This window comes from Cryptomeria japonica, chromosome 3, assembly GCF_030272615.1.
Source record: "Cryptomeria japonica chromosome 3, Sugi_1.0, whole genome shotgun sequence".
Classification (NCBI taxonomy): Eukaryota; Viridiplantae; Streptophyta; class Pinopsida; order Cupressales; family Cupressaceae; genus Cryptomeria; species Cryptomeria japonica.
In genome coordinates this window covers 1,004,219,767-1,004,240,296 of record NC_081407.1, presented here as the reverse complement: position 1 = coordinate 1,004,240,296, position 20,530 = coordinate 1,004,219,767, and the positions used below count along the sequence as shown (strand labels likewise).

At 35.2% G+C, this 20,530-nt stretch overlaps 1 protein-coding gene across 7 annotated transcripts in view; it reads right to left on the bottom strand.

Annotated features, from left to right (window-relative positions):
* LOC131029071 (uncharacterized) overlaps positions 1–20,530 on the bottom strand; it is a 180,024-nt gene that overhangs the window by 116,553 nt on the left and 42,941 nt on the right. For all 7 annotated transcript variants that reach the window (XM_057959474.2, XM_057959470.2, XM_057959469.2 and 4 more), the window contains one exon: positions 8,776–8,830. In XM_057959474.2, coding sequence (XP_057815457.1) covers positions 8,776–8,830 — 55 coding nt within the window. The remainder of the gene's footprint in view (positions 1–8,775; positions 8,831–20,530) is intronic.

Here is a 20,530-nt window from a genome sequence, read left to right as displayed (position 1 = left end):
AGGTGGTTTTGAGGAATTTCGCTCTGGACCCTTTGGAAGGATCAGGAACGAAATTCTTGTTTTAGGTTTATTTCACACTTCTTCCATTCAAACTACCTTTCAAAGCAAATATGCATCAAAGCCTTCCCAACATGCCTTAGAAGTCAACAAATTTGGTCATAACAAGGAGCAAGATAGAGGTTATGGGAATTTCGCTCTGGACCCTTTGGAAGACTTAGGAGCGAAATTCTTCCTTGAGCTCATTTCACACCTCCTTTCTCCTTTCCTTGCCTTGGATATAACTTCTCAGGCCTCCTCCTATCATTATCAAGTCAATTTGCTCCTCAAATTGGCATTTACTTCAAGATTTTGTGAAGAAATAGGGTCCTACAGGAATTTCGCTCTGGACCCTTTGGAAGGGTCAGGAGCGAAGTTTGCACTTAGGCTCAAATCTTGACTTCATCTCCCACATTTCCTTATCCAAACAAGTGTTTTGCCCTCAATAATGCTTGGGAATGAGTTAGTTCTTAGCTTGGGGCAAGGTAAAATGTCTTATGGAGGAATTCGCTTTGGACCCTTTGGAAGGGTCAAAAGCGATTTTCATGCTTTAGGTTGAGTTCCTCACCCTTACTTTTGCTCAATTACTCTCAAAGTGATGTCAATTTCAAAGTGTTTTGGCCAGAAATAAGGCTATCTTAGGATTTCGCTCTGGACCCTTTGGAAGGGTCAGGAGCGAAATTCATGTTTTGAACAAAATTCACCTTCAAACTGACTTGACTTTGCCTTAGACTAAACCCTTCACACATTTCCTTCCATACCCTTGCAAATCAATCCAGCCATTCAACAACTTTAGGTAAAATCCTAAGTCCTTTGTGAAATTTCGCTCTGGACCCTTTGGAAGGGCCAGGAGCGAAATTCATGATTAGCTCAAGTTTCTTGACCTTTTCCACTCATCATGCTTTAGACTTATCTTCTTGAATCCTCTCCTTGCCATTCCCATCCATTATTTGATGTCCTTAATGAAGAAATAAGCAATAAGGAGGATTTTGCTCTAGACCCTTTGGAAGGGTCAGGAGCAAAATTCATGATCATGTCCAAATTCCTCACTTCTCATCACTTCTCCTTGTTGCAAACATTAATGCTCTCTTCGTACCACCATAAGGACAAGGTTTCTTATGCAAATTAGGACCGGGAAAGAAGATCCAAGGATTTTGCTCTAGACCCTTTGGAAGGGTCAGGAGCGAAATCCATCTTTTAGGTTCAAATTTTGACCTCTTCATCAAATCTCCAAGTCTAAGCTTGTCCAAGGCGCCCTCAAAGGATAAATAGGTTAGCTTCTCATCAATCCATGCCTAGGACTCCATCATTCGTCAATTTGACCAATCTCAAACCCTCAAAAGTGATATTCACTCACAAGGCTTCATTGACTTCCTCAAATTCAGACAAGACACAACTAGCAACAAGAACAAAACCTGACCTGGGGAAGGTGTCATGTCCCCTAAATAAATGATTGACGAATGTTAAAAAAATATTAATTATTTTATATGAATCTTCCCATTCATTTATATAAATAATTAATATTACATGTATTATGGTTAAAAGGTATGTTCTTTAATTACATGTATTATTAAAAGGCATGTTCTTTAACACCGTAAATAGTCTTAACTATTACGGGATTTTTAACCAACTTGGTGTTAATAAAAGAATGGGTGCCAGAGATGGAAGGATATGGAATTTTATACAAACAATGCCTGAAGAGAAGTTTGATAATCTGTGAGATATCAAGCATAATAATGATTTCCTTTCGCCAGCCTTAATTGGCCTATTAGAACTGAGAACCACAGAGTGATCTACAACGTGAGTACTGGTCAATATTGCTGATACGCGTGTTCATACACACCAACTGGAGGAGAGTATCTGAAGTCTGGCAGGGAGGCACGTACATTCCTTCCACACGAAGACTATCGGCAGCATAGCGGAGAGGCACACAATATCCACTCTTCTCATCATTTTCAGATACCCGTTATCGGGTGTAGCAATTAATACGAACTCTTACCGCTTCACATGAGACAGAGACCCGATATCGGGTGTATTTCCGACTTGTCCCTGCAGTCACGAAGGAATATAGCGTCACCAATGGCGTAGCAGAAGTATCGTGGAATAGCGGAAGTATCATTGCCGTGGTGTAGCGGAAGTGGGATTTAAGCCTGAAGGAGTCGTGTCCCAGATTCAACATGCAGACAGAGGGTCCGTAAACTGGTGCAGGAAGTATATGATTAAGGAGATCCGCTTTCTGCTATGCTTTACGATGAATCCATGAAGATCCTCCGATAACCAACAGCACGTGAATGGCATCTACAGTTATAGCACGGTTATCAGGTGCACTATTATATATACCTCTTGAATAATGAATGCTTGTTCTGTCAATAAATGGAATACCAGCAAGTGGGAAGGGAAACTGAGATTGTGTGAATGAAAAATATCACTGTTTGAACGTTGTTCATTGTTCTGCCAATAACTCACTGGCTATGTTGAAAATATGTTGTTGATGAACTAGACATATATCTAATAGATATTAAGGAATTTTCAGAAGGCTTTGAAAGAGACCCTAACCTGGGCCACCTACTGACTCACCCAAGCTCAAGCAGAGTCTATTATCTAAATAATCCCTCTGACAACCCTCCAAATGCAAAAGGTCAATAGACAAGAACCTAGAAGACCAAGAAAACTAACCCTAGAAAGCAAAAGGTAGGGGCCCCATTTGCAATGGGGCAATGTGTGAATACGTCACAACAGGTATATAGATGTCTAATAATGAGAGCTTGAAGATATCTTATGCCTACATTAAATAGAAGCTCAAGCTTTTACTCTATGAACATGGCACATGTGGTATCATTATTATTAAAGGTGGTCATATTTGTAATATTGTGTATGAGTATCAAAAACTCATAACAAACTTGTGCAAATAGCTTCGTACAATGTAATGAGGAGACTTGTTTAAACATTGGTGATTATTTTGGTCGACATGATGTGTAAGGTCTTATTTTTGGTTGCAAAGTTGTCGACATGATTGTGCTCGACACACTCTTTCCTTGGTCGGTGTTTGGACAGACTTTACTTTGTGGAAAATAAATTATCATATAAAAGAGCACTTATGGGTTTTATGATGACAGCATCTTTGGGAAACTTGTCAGCATCTCTATCAATTCACATTCATTTGTTATTGATGGCATATTAAAAGTTTTTGTTTGCCCTAATATCTTCTCGCGGGCATTTGAAGGTTTCTTCTTGGGTTCCTAATGAAACCCTAGCTACTAGTGAGCTAGGGCACAGCCCCCATGAGATGCTCAAGTTGACTGTGGATTGTGGACAGCTTAGACGTTGGATCAGCTTATGAAACATGACAGTTTGGGAATACTTCGTGAATCCGGTAACTCTGTTCCAATTTGTCAAATTAAAAATCAGTTACATCTTGTTGTTAGCAATGAAAAAGGAGAGGTGGTTTCTTTGGTTAAGAAGTTGTTTTTTGCAAAAGGAGAGGTGGTTTTTTTGGTTAAGAAAGTTGGTTTTTGCTGATCATTTTGTTCAAATCTTTGCACATTCCTTAGTAGTTACAGTGTAGTGGTTTTCTGGTTCAGTTATAGAGAGCAGTTGGTTAGTGGTTTTGCAATTAGTTTTCACAAAAGCAGATTTGAAGTGTCTTTAAAAGGGTTTTTGTGTTTCTCTGCAAAGGGTTCAATGAAAATAAGGGAAAAACAAAAAAAGGTTTTTGGTTTTCTGCAGTAGTGTTTTTTATTGCAAAACCCGTGAAGGTTTATTTATTGACAATATTATCTGTCCAAGAGAAGCTACAGGAGACATTATGTTCCTGTCATCATATTGACAGTTGCAAGTTTCATTTGAAAACTTATGTGTGCAACATGCACTGTAACTGTTGTGATTCTTATATGCAAGAGTGATATACAATAGAAAATCAGTTTAGTATGAATATGTTTTGTATTTTGTGAGCTTCTGATAATGAAGTTCATGAGGTATAAGGCATGTTTGTATAAAACTGAGATGTGCTTCAGTGAAACAGAGCAATCCTCTTTACTTGATTCTTTCATGTATGAGAATAAGTTGTAAATGATCATGTCAGTGAGACAAGTTTGATCATCAGCCGGTGAGGCATATTGAGACAGTGGGGCCTATGTAAACAATAACTTTGTAGATTAAGCCAGTGAGGCATTTCGAGTGGTTTTTCTACCCCATGAGGGTTTTCCACTCAGGACAATTTTTTTTTGTGTTGTGTGTTGTTCCTTTAATATGCTTAATCCTTATGTTCATTTGCTTATCATGTGTCATTCAGTTTCAAGTTGTCCTAAGGTTCATTGATCTGCATGAACATATAATATTGCTTGTAATCATTTCCTCTACTCATCTTTATTTCAGTCAGTCAAACTTCACAGATAATCTCTGAGTTATGGTAGCTAAAGGATGTGTAAACATCTTTACTCTTAAGTCTTATACTTATGAGTTCATGTTTTGCTTCATAACATTGTGTTGATATATTCTTGACATGGATCTGTCAGTATTGTATTGTTGTCTTGATATCTATCATAAGTTGTCATGGTGTTTATGGTTAATATGATGCAATATCTGTGTTCATTAGAGGTTGTCTTGTTTTTCCAGTTAGTGTTGTTAAAGGTCTGAGCTGATTTCTTGAGTTATCAATGTTTGCCAAAGTTGTTGATTCTAAGTAGGATTGTCCTCATAGTTGTTATGTTTCAAAAATTATTTCAAGGTCATTTGAAATTGATATACCACTGATTCACCATATATCCACTTTACTTTCTTTCTTTTTCTCAATCTCTCCATCTTTATTCACCTTTATCACAATTTTGGACTTCAGAAACCCTGTCGACATTTTGCACTTTTAGGGAACTTAAGGATTTGCCGCACTTGTTGAACTTATCCTTCTTTAGCTAAGTTGCAAGGTTCGCCGGGTTTAGGGCCTGGTACTAGTCCAGTCCGGTTCAGGTTCGAGTCCTGGTCCTGTCCGCCTTCAGGTCCGGCCAGGGTTTGTGCCCAGATGAGCTGGTTCGTCCAGGGCGAACCTGGACACATGGGTGCCCAATTTTATGTTTTCTTTTTTTTTGGAAAATTTTATAAAATTTATAGCAATGAGAGTTTCTTGTTTGTAGAGATATGTGTTTCAGACTTGCAGATTTGTGTGATTGTTTTGCAAGTTATCATGCAGGTTTAAGACTAAAAATTATTAAGAATAGCAAAAGACAATTGATAGATTTATTCAAATTTTGTTTATGTCTAAAGCAAGATAAAACAAAGCAGCAAACAATTGATATCTGACCTCTTACTTGTTAACCTTATAATGTATTGGAGCAGTGCTCAATCACAACAGAGAATACCCATGCATTACCTCATTCTGATTTACAATCCTCAGCTTATGAACAGCAACAGAAATATTCAGTTTCCTGAGCTCACTTGTGATTTCCACACTTAAGCAGTTGGACTCACTGAATACAGAAATCCCTGAACTTGTATCAGACCTTGCAATCTGAGCTATACACGATAATTTTAATAGAATAGATGATCTCCACACAGATTTAGAGTGCCAATCTTCTCCTAAAATAAACATAAATTAACTTCTTATTCCCATGCCACTTTCATGATCATCAGTAGTCTGATATGATACGTATACATTCAACACTTCTTCAGTTGTAAGTCACAGACAAGATCTAACAAGTTTATGGTGGTTTTGTTGTTTATATAATGCTATGTGACATTCTAATCATAATTCATACTTCTAGGTTGCACACACACATATTGTTTTTGTACTAACAAACCCAAATGCCATTTCAAAATTTTGCTGAACCGGCAAACCAGGTTCTCAAACCCAAACAAGTGCCCGAACCTGAACCAGCAACTTAGTTCTTTTGTGGCACTTTCGTAAATTTCATGAACTTTGTAACATGTAGAACTTCTTAACTTTTTCCCCTTTTCTTTTTTTCACTTTCTCCCTTCAACTTGTCCTTGTTTTTGTCATTTAACAAACCTTATCAATTATTCGCAGAGTTTGTGAACTCATTAACTTTGTAGCCTCACAAACTGAGCGAACCTCCTCCTTTCTCAAGGTTTTGGTGAGCTTGCAAACCTATGAACTTCCCAACTTTTTGAATACTTAACCATTGAACACAAAGGGGAAAACACTTAATATTTTTACAACGTTTTTAGCAATTTTGTAATGTCCCATTTGGGATCACCTTATACTATGCCCTAAATTCACAAATATAGAATGAAATAAAGGCAAAAAATAGTTAGGGATATAATATTCATTTAAAGATAAGACGAGATAAGTCTATTTTTCTGAAACCCGCAATAAGATTGGACAACAATGTAAATATAACTCATGAAATATATCCAATTCTAGGGTTAGGATATGTATATATATAAATCTACACAACTAATATCAATAATTGCATGGACACTCAACCATAATGAGGGTCGGGTTGGAAAACATGATGAAGTGCCCCAAGTATCCTCTACCCTAGGCCCAACAGAAAGACCTTATCCTATGTGGCCTCATGTGGTCCTTAACCGATGGTCCTTAACCATCATCATGAGGTGGTGTACCTAGTGAGGGCTTTACACCGTTCCCCTCCATCACATCAACCTCTCATCTCTTATGATTGATTCACTTCAACAATTGATCCAGTGGAGATAGTAGGGAAGCTACAATAGGGTGCCTTTGACCCTCAACCCTAGGCCCAAGGTTAGGACCTTATGCTCCTTGGCCTCATGAGGTCCTTAACCATCATCATGAGGTGGCCCCATGGTCCTTAACCAATGGTCGTTGACCATCTTTACGAGGCGTTATACCTGGTGAGGAATCTCTCACTGTTCCCCCTATTTTGTCCCTCCCTTATATCACAATTGCAAACAATGATAAAACATACAAATTATACATCACGATCCTCAAGCATTATTCTCATTATGAATATACATAAAATATGTTACTTATATTTTATTATATGTCATTTCAGTATTGTATTAAAGTGATAATATCATACTATACTAGTAATATTATATCACACTTCATTATTCGTATTAGCTTCAGATTTTATTAGATTATATTAACATTATGTTATATTGTTACCCCATATTAACAGTATTATTATGTTAATGTTTTTCCTCATATATCATATTAACAGTATTAATTTGCACTCACAGCATGATACTATGTGTATTATTAGCAGTCTCAATATCTTGTATCTATACCAGTAGATAATTCCCAACAATATAATTACTGTTGCCCTCTTTCTTTCATTGTTTCCTTATCTTCTTCCCATTAATGCTTCCTTAATTCCTTTGCTTCCTTCTTTCTTTCTTTTTTCCTTTTTTTTTTTATTTCATCCTTTTGTTGTATTAGTAATGTTAGCTTCATATATTATCTTATTTTCTATCACTAATAACTTTATTAAATCTGATTACCTTTATAATCTTATGTCAGATATGAACTATAAAAATGATTGTTAATGATGAGTATTAGTCTCTTATAATATACATTAATCTTTATATTAGGCAATGCATATTTCTTATTATCATTAGGGAATGTTGTGTTTTAAACCATAAACAATATTTAGAAATTCCCTTACGTATTATCATAAACTTCCACTTATCTGTGCTGTGTGATGACCGACGATAACAATCAGACTTTCTTCCTATTCCCGTATTCTCTTTTCCTTATGCCTCCTCCAAAATGGTCTGCTGGGCCTTCTTATACACGTAGATGTTGATGTGAAGGGTTGTGTGGAGGGATGTGTCTCCCTGGGTGTTCTTAATTTGAGTTTGTGTAATGGTACACAGCCTTAATAACTATATAACGGATTGCTGCTTTTGTCTTATAAATAATATATTATTTAATAATCATTCGATGCTAGTCATTATTGAATAAATGGTTATTTAAATATATTGCTGATAGAAATAAATGGATGATTAATCAATATTAAATAAATATTGATATTTAATTATAAATTTTAATTTAATTTTTATTTTTATTCTTTCGTATTTTAATTTTATTATTATTATTTATTATTAAATTATATTTCTAAGTGGGGACATTACAATTTTCAATGAAGGGGCACATTGAAGATCTTTCAAATGCGGTATAACTGATGTGCAAACTAGGGAAATTTCACAAGGACTTAGATGGATTTTGCTAACTTTGATGCCTACGAAACTAGGCTCTAACAAATCTCACTAGTATAAGGAATTGCACATACTCATTCCCTTTTATTCAATCTCATATTCAAGTTATAGTGATAGACAAATAAATTCCCTATGGCCAATCTGTCTACCAAAGCAGCAATACCACATTTCATCATCCAAGGATACTTTAGTCACATCTTGTAGTTGAATTCTGAAGGAAAAAAAATTCTAATTGAAGTGAATTTGTTTTAAAATATTATGGTGTGAAATACTTACGCTGACACCTCGATAGGTAGATAAGGGGTGAAAAATTATCTTGGAAATACAGATTGGGAAAATTATAAAAGGAATATGTGAACTTTCCAAACCCACAAATAAAGGAGCTTAGAATTAACTTGAATATTGTGCACATAATTTAGTCATTATTTGTTTGCCCAAGATGATGGCATAATACCAGCCTTTGTCTATGGATCAATCTTCAATAGTTCTTGCTTCAATTTTCTACAGAATGCACATAACTTTCTTCACTATGTTTGGATTCATTCAAAGAAAAATGTAAAGTTTCATAAATATATCCCTATTGCTTACCTCCCTTTCAATCCAAGTGTCAGCACTTGACTTGGCTGAATATACAATATCGATACTGCATCACAATGAATTTTTGTAGTGAATCATAGGGAATTAAAATAACCAAGAATCTTTGATAAATCACATAATAAATTGCATGACAAAAGCAATACTATAACAAATAAATTTAAAAGATAATTTGAAGCACATATTGGTATAAAACTCAATTATAAATAGCTACTCAAAAATTCCATATTTGTACATTGTATATGATTTTCTTATAGAATATCTTGGTTGTCATGCATCATATGTGGATCATGTTCTTGATATATTATATAATTAATATCATTTAATAACAATTGGTTCTCTACTTAGTGTTTGTAATCTGTGCTTAACTGTTCAGATCTAGGCCTTGATGAGTATTAACGAGTACATGATATCCTCGTTCACCCCCTTTATGAAGCACATCCTCAAGATTACGAGGAAAAAGTTAGATATCGTGTCTTTATGGCTAACTTTCTTTTCTCATGCATTCATTTTGCAACACACACAAGTAGATTTGTATCCAAACTATTAAACTAAGTGAAAGATAATGTAATGGCCCCATTTTGAAATAGGATTTAATAATAAAATTAAAATTAAAATAATTAAAACTTAGTTAAGTTTAATGAATGGTCAAAAGGCATGAAATGAAAACTTGTAACCTCCTCAAACATGAGGTATAAAAGGGAGAAGATAATTTCATTTGAAACAACAATTTCCATCTACAATTAGAAGTGCAGATCTGAGTTAAATAGGAAAAGAGCAATGAGGGGGCATGACCTTTCAGAGGGATATCTCTTTCCAAAGAGATGTGTCTCCTCAATGAGATATGGGGGTATGTTGACGTGTATTTTGTACACTATCAAACACAGAATAAAATACCCAAGGGTACCTTATCCTCTCTTGAGTAAAGCCTCTGAATGCTGAAAATATCTCGAAAAGGATCAATCAGGGTGACTTCAAGGTTCTTCGTTGTAGGATCTCTACGTGTGGATAAGCTCTCTGTGGTATGATGTGATTTGCTGGAATCACAAAGGGATTTACACTTGATGACTGAACGTCTGATTTGTTGGAATCACAAGTCTTACTAACTAACTGGAAGACAAACAAATGGCAAAAGATACAAGGTTCAGGAAGTCTACTCTACTACCTAGAATGCGAGAAGATGGATGAATGACTAGGTGGATTCCTACTGGGCTGGCTCTTACCATCAGGCTAAACAATTCAACACCAACTCAGTGCGATCTTCTAAGGGATGCTTCCAATATGTTTAAATCGTACACCATCTGACAATGATCACCATTCAAGAAAATGCATGAAACAATAGATGTGTAACGACTTATGATTAAGCTCATTTCATTCCAGTTGACCACGCAAGGCGCACTTACCATCAGCAAGAGGCTAGTGGTATGGATTAAATGGATTCCACACAGGTGCATTCAACAATTTCCTTCATTCGATCTAATCATCTACCATCTAGAATTGAAGATTCAACAAGAAACCATGCATATTGCAAGAAACGACACACTTCACCATTACTTCAATGAAAATGGAGTTTGTTTACAATCAATGGCAACAATTTCTTGCCTTGTCCTCCTATTCTACTCTAATTGCTATTCTATCAACTGACTAATCACTTTCTAACTACTCTCTATCTATCTTCTCTTTTCTAACTCTATTCTAACTGCTTCCAACTGCCTTTACAAATGAAGAGTCAGGGCTTATATAGTGCCCTTAATACAATTCAATGGCTAAGATCAATTTGAGATCAATGGCCAAGATTCAACAATGAAAACCCTAATTAGGGTTTGTTACAACCATTACATAACATTTAATGCTTGACCAATGATAAAATTACATTTTAAGGACACATGTCTTCTCTAGAAAATTCAACCAATGGATAGCTGGGGTAGGTACATCGAAGTTTGTGCCATCTCCCATGAGTTAGGTACATTAAATCTGGACCTGCTGAGTTGGATTAATCCGACTGGATGAGCAATGACTGGGATGCCACCTCATCTGACACTTGGTTGATGCTAATTTGATGTTGCTGAGAAGCTAGCTTTAATTAACTCTTCTGAAACTATCTGCTTCTTCAACGAACCCTTGCTCTGACTTATTTTGTCTTTGATGTGCAAGATGATGATGTACCTCGCCCTGGAATGCTGGATTGGAAGAAGTTATTTTTGATGATGCTTAATCGAAGAAGGCCGTCCTTGTTGATGCTAGACTGGAGGAGGTCGCCCTTATCCTTGCTTGATCTTGTTGGAGGAGACTGTCTTTGATCTGGCTTGATTTTCCAACTCCGGGATCTCCATTTGATGCCTACACAAAATATTAAAGTTAGTCTTTTGAGCATCAAACCTCAAAGCATGAAATTTAAGACCTTTCAAAGGTAAAACTTAAGATATTAATTTGAAAAGTCATGATAAATCAAGAACTATACATTTTCAAATTAACCATGAATGGAAATTGGATTTTCAAGACTTAGATTTTACAAAATTGCAATGGGATCACAATAAGTCTTGAATGAGATCTTCAAAAAAGTAATTCTTCATACCTTCCCTTGAGTATTTAAGTACAAAACCTTGAAAAATGAAGGAAGAAGACCGGATTTTGTTGGGCAAGATTTATAGCCCTCCCTTGGATGAAGTACGCCTCCTTTAGCCTCAAAAGAGCTTCACCTTCCACTAGCTTCTCCAAAATCTAGAAATTCACCTTCAAACTTGCTTAATTTCACCTTCAATCTTCTGGATTTCGCTCCTCAAAATATGCTCTTCAAGTTCGCATGAGAGATAATGCAAGAATGATTTGAATTTGCTAAAGAACCTCTCCCATTATATAGAGCGCTTACCTTGATTCTTGTTGAGGCCGACCTAGCAATTAAGCCTTAAAATAAAATAAAAAACCACCAAGAAGAAGGCCAACTTGATAAATAAAGACAAAATAATGCCTTGTGCGCTCAACCTTTAATTTTTTAATTATTTAAATTAATTTTAATACCTCTAAGATGTTTATTTTGATTATTACAAGGTACAAAATTAATTTATTAAATTAAAATGCCTTTAATTCAATGTAAATTTGATTTAATCTTCCAAAGGCTTCAAAGTGAGCAATTTTGAGGAATTTGAGGAATATCAATGCTCAAATATGGTAAAAATAAAGAATGCTACTAACTTCACCCTGGACCCTTGGCAAGGGTCAGGAGCGAACTTGCATTTTAGGCCTTGCATACCTCATTTTTCTTGTCCAAAACTTCATCTAGGCATTTAAATGGCATCTCTCATTGGAGTTTTGAATTTGATTTCATTTGATCTTTAGGAGGAAAGTGTATTTAGGGTTTTTTCGCCCTGGACCCTCAGAGAGGGTCAGGAGCAATTTTTCAATTTTGCTCTTAATCCTTCATCTTTCTAAGGTCAATCCACCTTATAAGGGTAAGCAATGATCTCCTTCATTCATTCCATGCATGTTTGATTTGTTTTTGTAAGGCAAAATAGGTGCTTCAAAGATTTTCGCCCTGGGCCCTCAGTAAGGGTCAGGAGCGACTTTTGCAAATTAGGCTAGGATCATCAAGCTCTGGAGGCAAATCCTTGTTCATCACGTTTTGGAAGACCCTCTCTACCTTAGCACAACCTTGCCTTAGCACAAACTTGGGAGGAAAATGCTGGTTTTGTGATTTTCGCCCTGGACCTTCAAAGAGGGTCAGGGGCGATTTTGAGTCTTTTGCACAAATTCTTGATTACTTCAACTTCAAATTACCTTCAAGGCGTAGAATATCATTCTTCACTCCCTTTTGAGTCTTGGAAACAAAAATACCATCTCTAAATACAAGGGAAGTGAGAACTCTTGGAAATTTCGCCCTGGACCATTGGGGAGGGTCAAGAGCGATTTTCCGTATTGTCATCAAAATTTGCACTCTTAGCATCTCAATTCCACTTCAAGGCATTTCAAACATCGTTTCTAACTTGTGCCTAGGCTTAGCTTTGCTCAATTTTGGAGAAAAAGGTTGGATATTAGGTTTTTCGCCCTGGACCCTGAGAGAGGGTCAGGAGCGATTTTGCAAATTCAAACTTATCCATCTTTTGTTAGCCCTCCAAATTATCTTCAACAGGCAAAACACACCCTTCCTCATTCATTCCAACCATAAAAATTGCTTTGACTTTGCAAGAAAAATGTGCTTTTGGGAATTTCGCCCTGGACCTTCAGAGAGGGTCAGGAGCGATTTTCTCTTTGTTGCCCAAAATTCACCATTTTTCAGACTTTCAAACTTTCAAATGCATCCAGCAATGTCCAATCTTCTCTCCGGGAAACCCTGCACAAAACAAGTTAGCCAAAATTAGCGAGGAATAAACTTGAACAACATTTTCGCCCTGGACCCTTAGAGAGGGTCACGAGCGAAATTTACAATCTAGGCTAAATTGTTCAATCTTTTAGTTTCAAACCACTTCACAGAGCGAGGTAAGATCATTTTCAAGGCCAGGAACAAGGTTTCAAATTCAAGCGAGTTGGCAAACGAAATCCACAATGAATTTCGCTCCGGACCCTCAGCAAGGGTCAGGAGCGAAATTTCTAATCTTGAAAAAAAATTCATCATTTCAAAGTTTACAAATATTTCCAATTTTCCTTTCAAAATGCCTTGCAAATCAAAATTTGGTCGAATAAGGCCAGGAATGAGTCCTAGGTTGATTTTCGCCTTGGACCCTCTGGAAGGGTCAGGGGCGAGATTCGCTTTGGACCTCCTGAGAGGGTCAGGAGCGAAATTTGACTTTAAGTTATATTCCATATATACTTTCAGGATGTTTGAGAGTGGTTTCAGACCTCCAGGAGCTATATTGCAAAATCTAGTTTTTGGAGGATTTTCAGTTTTCAAACTTAGTCAAATTTCAGGATCAGGACATTCAGACTTAGCCAAATTTCAGGATCAGGACATTCAGACTTAGCCAAATTTCAGGATCAGGACTTTCAGACTTAGCCAAATTTCAGAATCAGGACTTTCAGACTTCATCACTTATCAACTTGACCTCACTCAAGCAGAACCTGCTATCCTATTGATCTCCCCGAAAGCACTCATCTTGCAAAGGCTAACCGACAAAACCCTCAAAGACCTAGAAAACAAACCCTAGAAAGCAAAAAAGAAGGGGTCCCCATTTGCCATGGGGCGATGTGTGAAATGGTCACAACAGGGTATAAAAAGAGTAAGCAAAAGAAGAAAAGGATATGGAGATATGGAGAAAAGGAAGAAAGAATGGAGCATTGGATTAAGGAAGGATTAATGGAAGAAGAAAGGAAGGGGCAGAAAATAAGGAAGTGAGTTTCAAGGACAGAAATGATGAAAGGTCATGACATTTCGAAGGGGTGGTAATTGTGAAAGGTTGTGACCCTTGCAAAGGGAAGGCATGATGAAGGGGTGTGACTCTCCCTCACATTGGAAGTTACAAGGGGGAGAAGGTTTCATCTGAGAAGGAGAGTGGAAGGGGATTCCATTTTTTAGCAGACAAAAGGGCAGAAAGGAGGATGTGGGAGGCCATCCTAAAATGTAGAATTCTGAGTATAAGCAGCAAACACATAAATATGTTATCAGCAGATTTGGAAAGGGGAGTATATGCAGTCATCAATTGGAATAGAGAATCTGATACATCTTAAGACATCATCTCAGGCAACCGTCTAACTACTGCTATGTGGTATGGTCATTCTGTATAAACTCCTAAATACTGTAACAATATTATATATGTCTGTTTTTGCACATCACTGTCTGCATAACTGTCTGCATAACTACCCCAGCATCTTTATGATTATTTGCATACTGTGACATGACTATTTATATCATAGCAAATATAAATCAGACCATTATATTCTGCAGTTACTTCATGTAATGTATATATCCTCATACATTCTGCATGTTTTCCATGCTGTGATAGAAGGAAGAGGGTCTGCAGGAGGGGTATGGTGATGAGGCATTCCTCTATGGTACACCACCTCTATGAAGAGACCAGATGGCCCCATGAGGTCAAGGGGGTATAGTGGGTACTGCCCTTGGACCTAGGCGAGATGGTTTTCAGGGCACCCTATTGCAACCTCTCTATCCTATCATAATGCATAAGTACAGGGGGACAAATCATAAAGAGACGAAGAAGGTTGTCAAGATGAGGGGATAACAGAAAGGGGATACCTAAATGGGTAGGCCACCTCATCTAGATGGTATGGGCCACATGAGGCCAAGAGCGATGGTATATCCGCTCTTGGGCACAGTGTAGAGGATCCGAGACACCCCATCAAGGCCACTTTCCCCTATGCTCTCCTATGGTTGAGCCTCCAACGCATTTAAAATATTTAATAGATGAATCATATATATATATATATATAAAAAAATTAATTCTAAATAATACAGCTGTGAATTTACTAATCTGTTAATCTGATTACTGTTCTAATTTTTGAGATTATTATTGTAAGAAGTTTCTAATCTGCTGCAGGGTGAAAGGTATTCCTTAAATCCACTTAACCACTTGGGAATTAGGAAATTAGGGCAAACTTAGGGAATACTCAATTAGAGGACATTACAGATAAGAAGAACTATAAAATAGAGATAATCTAAGTATTAATAACAAAAACTTGTGATAATTAACAACACAAGATAGGATAGCATTATAGAACAACTGAAATTTTGAATAAATAAAGTAAAAAAATGTTCCAAGAAGGCACGTACATCTACAATTATATTTAATAATCAAAGGAACTACAATGAGCAACAAGATATAATGTAAGCTTTTAGTTTTGATTATCGTTGGAGATGACCATATCTCCTAAGTGAGAACTATTATACACATTAGCGATACCCAACCATGGTCTTCCAAGGATAAGGGTTATCCCTCAAACTTAAGCTTTGGCCAAACGACCATGAAACCAAAAGAATACTCCCAAGAGTCCACTGAACACCTTCAAGCCTTTGTAATGTCCCATTTTAAGCAAAATTAGTTCGTGAGCAATTAGTCTACTTTTTGAGTTTTCTCGTGATCTAATTGGTGAATGAGGGAAAACTCCAAAGTTCTTGGAGAGCACAGGATCAGTCTAACAGAGTTCTTGTTCTTGGAAATGAGCTCAATTGGTCTTGGTGAGCCTCTTGATGTTTTGAACACACTTAAATGAAAAATCTCCAGACTTGCCCCTCAGGAACCTCTTAATTGGTCTTGGTGTGCTCAATTGTTCTTGGAAATGAGCTCAATTGGTCTGGAGACTTTTCTTTTGCTAGGCCGTACCATTCCATAACAGGCCTGCCAGCCATTTGCAGCATGTTGAGTGTTGATTCCTGTTCAAAAGACCTTCCAAATAGTTGATTATTGATTCTTAGACCTGGGCAACCCTAGTCACATTGTCTTCTGATGAATTTGAGGGATTTTTTGTGATGTTGCAAGTTGTAAAGCCCAGGTACAGACTGAACCAATGAAGCAATAGTCTGCAAAAAATCACGATTATACCTGATTAATCCTGAATCCTGGAGCTAGCCGATTTATTCCCTAAAAAAATCCCAAATCATGAAAAAATCATTGACCAAGTGTTGACCCAATTTTCAAAGATTTTTTGCATTTAAATCATGTTAAAAAACCCCAAAATGGCAAAAAAGTGAAAAAAATCATTGTAAAAACTTGCAAAACCCTAGAAAAACGCATGAAATTACTGAATTGCTTAAAAATAGGTTTGGTCTGAGACAAAATCAGAGTCAATGTGGAATCAACATTGAAAAAGTTTGTTATTTCATTCATTTTCTAGGGGTTCATCATTCCCCACACTTCACTTGTTCAAACCCACGAGCTTAACGACCCAACGCAATGGCCCAGTAGGGGTTTGAACCTTGGTGGCTACCTCACCAATGGAGTTTTTCTACCACAACACTAAACGTTCAAAGACATATTTAATATATGTAGATATAGATATATGATTTTTAACTTATAATCGATGTAGTTAATTTTTGCTCAAACAAAGACATACAATTCATTATGTGAGCAATATATCTAAAGTGCTCCACGAAATAAATCTGAATGACAACAAACAAGCTTACATAGTTGTAATAAAAGAGCCTCCAACACACAATCATTAAAATTTGTCTCTGCCTACAATAGTAGTTGCAAGCTTGGTATTGCCAAAACCAGTGGCCTGCTAATCTTTTACTTCAGCAAAACAAATGCCTTTTGTTGAATTCTACCCCATATAAAAGACTTACCAATTGACATCAGGGAATATAAAGCATTGCAACTATGGAATATGATTTGATAAGCTTTCTCAAATGTTGAACTACCCCTAGAAAACTCCTTGCCTCAATCACAATGAAAGTCTTGGATCACTTCAAAATGGCTTCCACTTTTACTAAATTCCTAACGATTGTTGGATCTCTGTCTGATAAATTTTGATCTCAGCTACTTCATAGTCTTAGCTAATCTTTGATCTCAGCTAGTTCATAGTCTTAGCTAATCTTTGATCTCAGACTTAGACAACTATTTGGTGTATTTGGTGACTGCCCTTTTAAAAAGTTAAATGAATATTTGCCTACGTAATCAGCAATATGAATATAAATAACAAAAATATATTTTCCACAATTCATGGGTTAAACTCCTTCTCTCAATCACAATGAAAGTCTTGGATCACTTCAAAATGGCTTCAACATTTACTAAATTCCTAACAATAGTTGAATCTTTGTCTGATAAATTTTGATCTCAGCTACTTCATAGACTTAGCTAATACCCCTAAAAAACTCCTTGCCTCAATCACAATGAAAGTCTTGGATCACTTCAAAATGGCTTCCACTTTTACTAAATTTCTAACAATAGTTGGATCTCGGTCTGATAAATTTTGATCTTAGCTACTTCATAGACTTAGCTAATCTTTGATCTCAAACTTAGACAACTATTTGGTGTATTTGGTGACTGCCCTTTTAAAAAGTTAAATGAATATTTGCCTATGTAATCAGCAACATGAATATAAACAACAAAATCTATTTTCTACAATTCATGGGTTGAACTCTATTTTATTTACTCTCTATATCTCTATGCTATGGGAATGCCCTTAAGTTTTTTTTAAAAAGTAGTTGTCTATTTTTCTACAAATTTTAACGATTTTTTAAAATCCAATTTCTTATCCATTTTTTCAAAAAATCTTATGCTTTTGGTTTGCCAAATTTTTCACCAATTTTTTCCCCAAATGATTTTTGTTACTATGATATGAAGCATTGCAATTGTGGAATATGATTTGATAAGATTTCTAAAATATTGAATTAACCGTACAAAACTCCTTGCCTCAATCACAATGAAATTCTTGGATCACTTCAAAATGGCTTTCACTTTTGCTATTTGTCTGTTAACTTTTGATCTCAGTTACCTCATAGACTTAGATAATATTTGATCTGACTTAGACAACTATTTGGTGTATTTGGTGACTGCCCTCTTAAAAAGTTAACTGATTATTTGCCTATGTAATCAGTAATATGAATATAAACAACAAAAAATTATTTTCTACAATTTACGGGTTAAACTATATTTTCTATGCTATGGAAATGCCCTAAAGTTATTTAAAAAAATAGTTTTTGTCTCTTTTTCTACAATTTTTTATCTTTTTTTTAAATCTGATTTTTTCAAAAAATCTTGTACTGGTTTGCCGATTTTTTCCCGATTTTTTCAAAAAATATTATACTTTTGGTTTGCCAATTTTTTCCCTAAACGATTTTTGCTACTATGGACTGAACCAAAGCAGCATTAGTCGGCAAAAAATCGCATCTGATCGCAATTAATTGTGAATCGGCTTAGGGCACGATTTTTTCCCCCGAAAAATAGTGGAAAAATCGGTCAACTATTTTCCACAATTTTTTTGGGTTTAAATCGCATTTAAATAACACGAATAATCGTCAAAAAAAATCGTGAAAAACCAGTAACCCTAGAAACAGCAGGAAAACACTAAAAAGACTATCAAACAATGAAAAAAACCCTCGAATGTGCATTTACTAGTGTCGCGCAACATCTTCACTAAATTGTCTTTCTTCTCCAGTGTAATCATGTGCAATCTATGTTATTATCTGTGTATATTGGTAACAAATTACATGAATACGGATTTTCAGGGGTCATTTTGCTTGCGACTTCTCCCGTCCCATTTCCCCAACTCTCATTAAGGTTAAGCAGCAAATCAAAGCGACAGAATCCGGCTCTACTCCCGCTAAATAAGGATGGGGGAGGAGAGGAGGTGACAGCAGATCGATCCAAACTGAATCAGCGGTAAACCATGCTCGAATATAAAATTAGACTATAAATATACTTTTTAATTATTGATTTTTTAATATTTTTTAGAAGTTTAGGTAATATTAATTTTAATTTTAATTTTAACTTTTAAAAATTAGATCTTATTCAAAAATTAATTAGATATATTTTAATTAATAATTAAGAATATATTTATTTTATTATTGATTTTTTAAATATTTTTTAGAAGTTCAGATAATAATTTTAATTTTAATTACCAAACGAAAAAATTATTTTTATTTTAATTTTTTTAAAATTAAATCTTAGTTTAAAATTAATTAAATATATTTTAATTAATTATAATCATAATATTATATTTTTTTAATTATTGACTTTTTAATTTTTTTAGAAATTTTGATAGTAATAATTTTAATTTTAATTTTTAAAAATTAGATCTTATTCAAAAATTAATTAGCTGTATTTTAATTAATAATTAAGAATATAATTATTTTATTATTGATTTTTTAAATATTTTTTAGAAGTTCAGATAATAATTTTAATTTTAATTTTTTTTAAAATTAAATCTTAGTTTAAAATTAAATCATCATATTAATTTAATGAAAAATTGCAAATTAATTTTTTATATAGTTGTAGATTGAAGGTCTAGTGAAGGACCATCATTTCATGTCTAGCTATTCAAATATTCACTCCCAATTCATTTAGAATCACACAAAAAAATCAATTTGATGTTGAATAGAATTTATTTGATTCTTAATCTCAAAATGCATTGGAGATTTTCTTTAGCAATTTTGAGATTCTAATGGATGCCAACTTGGATCCACTTATTATTTAAGCATATTAAGTATGTTTTGTACAATGTAATATAACCCGCATGAATATGAACATGAATAATCTATTTTCAACAATTTATGGGTTAAACTCTTTATTTAATTCTCTCTATATTTCTATGCTATGGAAATGCTCTTAATTTTTTTTAAAAAGAGTAATTCTGTACCTTTTTCTACAATTTTTTATGTATTTTGAAAATCCGATTTCCTGATTTTTTCCCGATTTTTCCATGATTTTTTCAAAAAATCTTATACTTTTGATTTACCGATTTATTCCCCAAACAATTTTTGCTACCATGGACTGGACCACTGCTGGAATGAGGCATGTGAGTTTTGGCATTGAACTGCCCCTCCTTTCTTGATTATTCCAGCTTGCTTGATGGTGTTTGGGGCTAGTAATATTGGTTTCATACGTTTGGAGGTGAACATTGCCAATTTTCATGGAGTTTTGATGAATTTTATGATGATTGTAATCATAATTACGGTCTATCAACAAGATTAAAAACTCTGTTTTCTAAATCAGACCTGCAAATCTTTGTTTGGTGTATGTGGGCATTGTTTGGGAGCAATTTGAGTGTGCTTTGGCTGTTGCTTTTTGTGTTGGGAATGTTCTCTTTATTTCAGGGTGTTGCATCAGCATATAGAAGAGTTTGCCTGTGTGTTTCAGAGGTT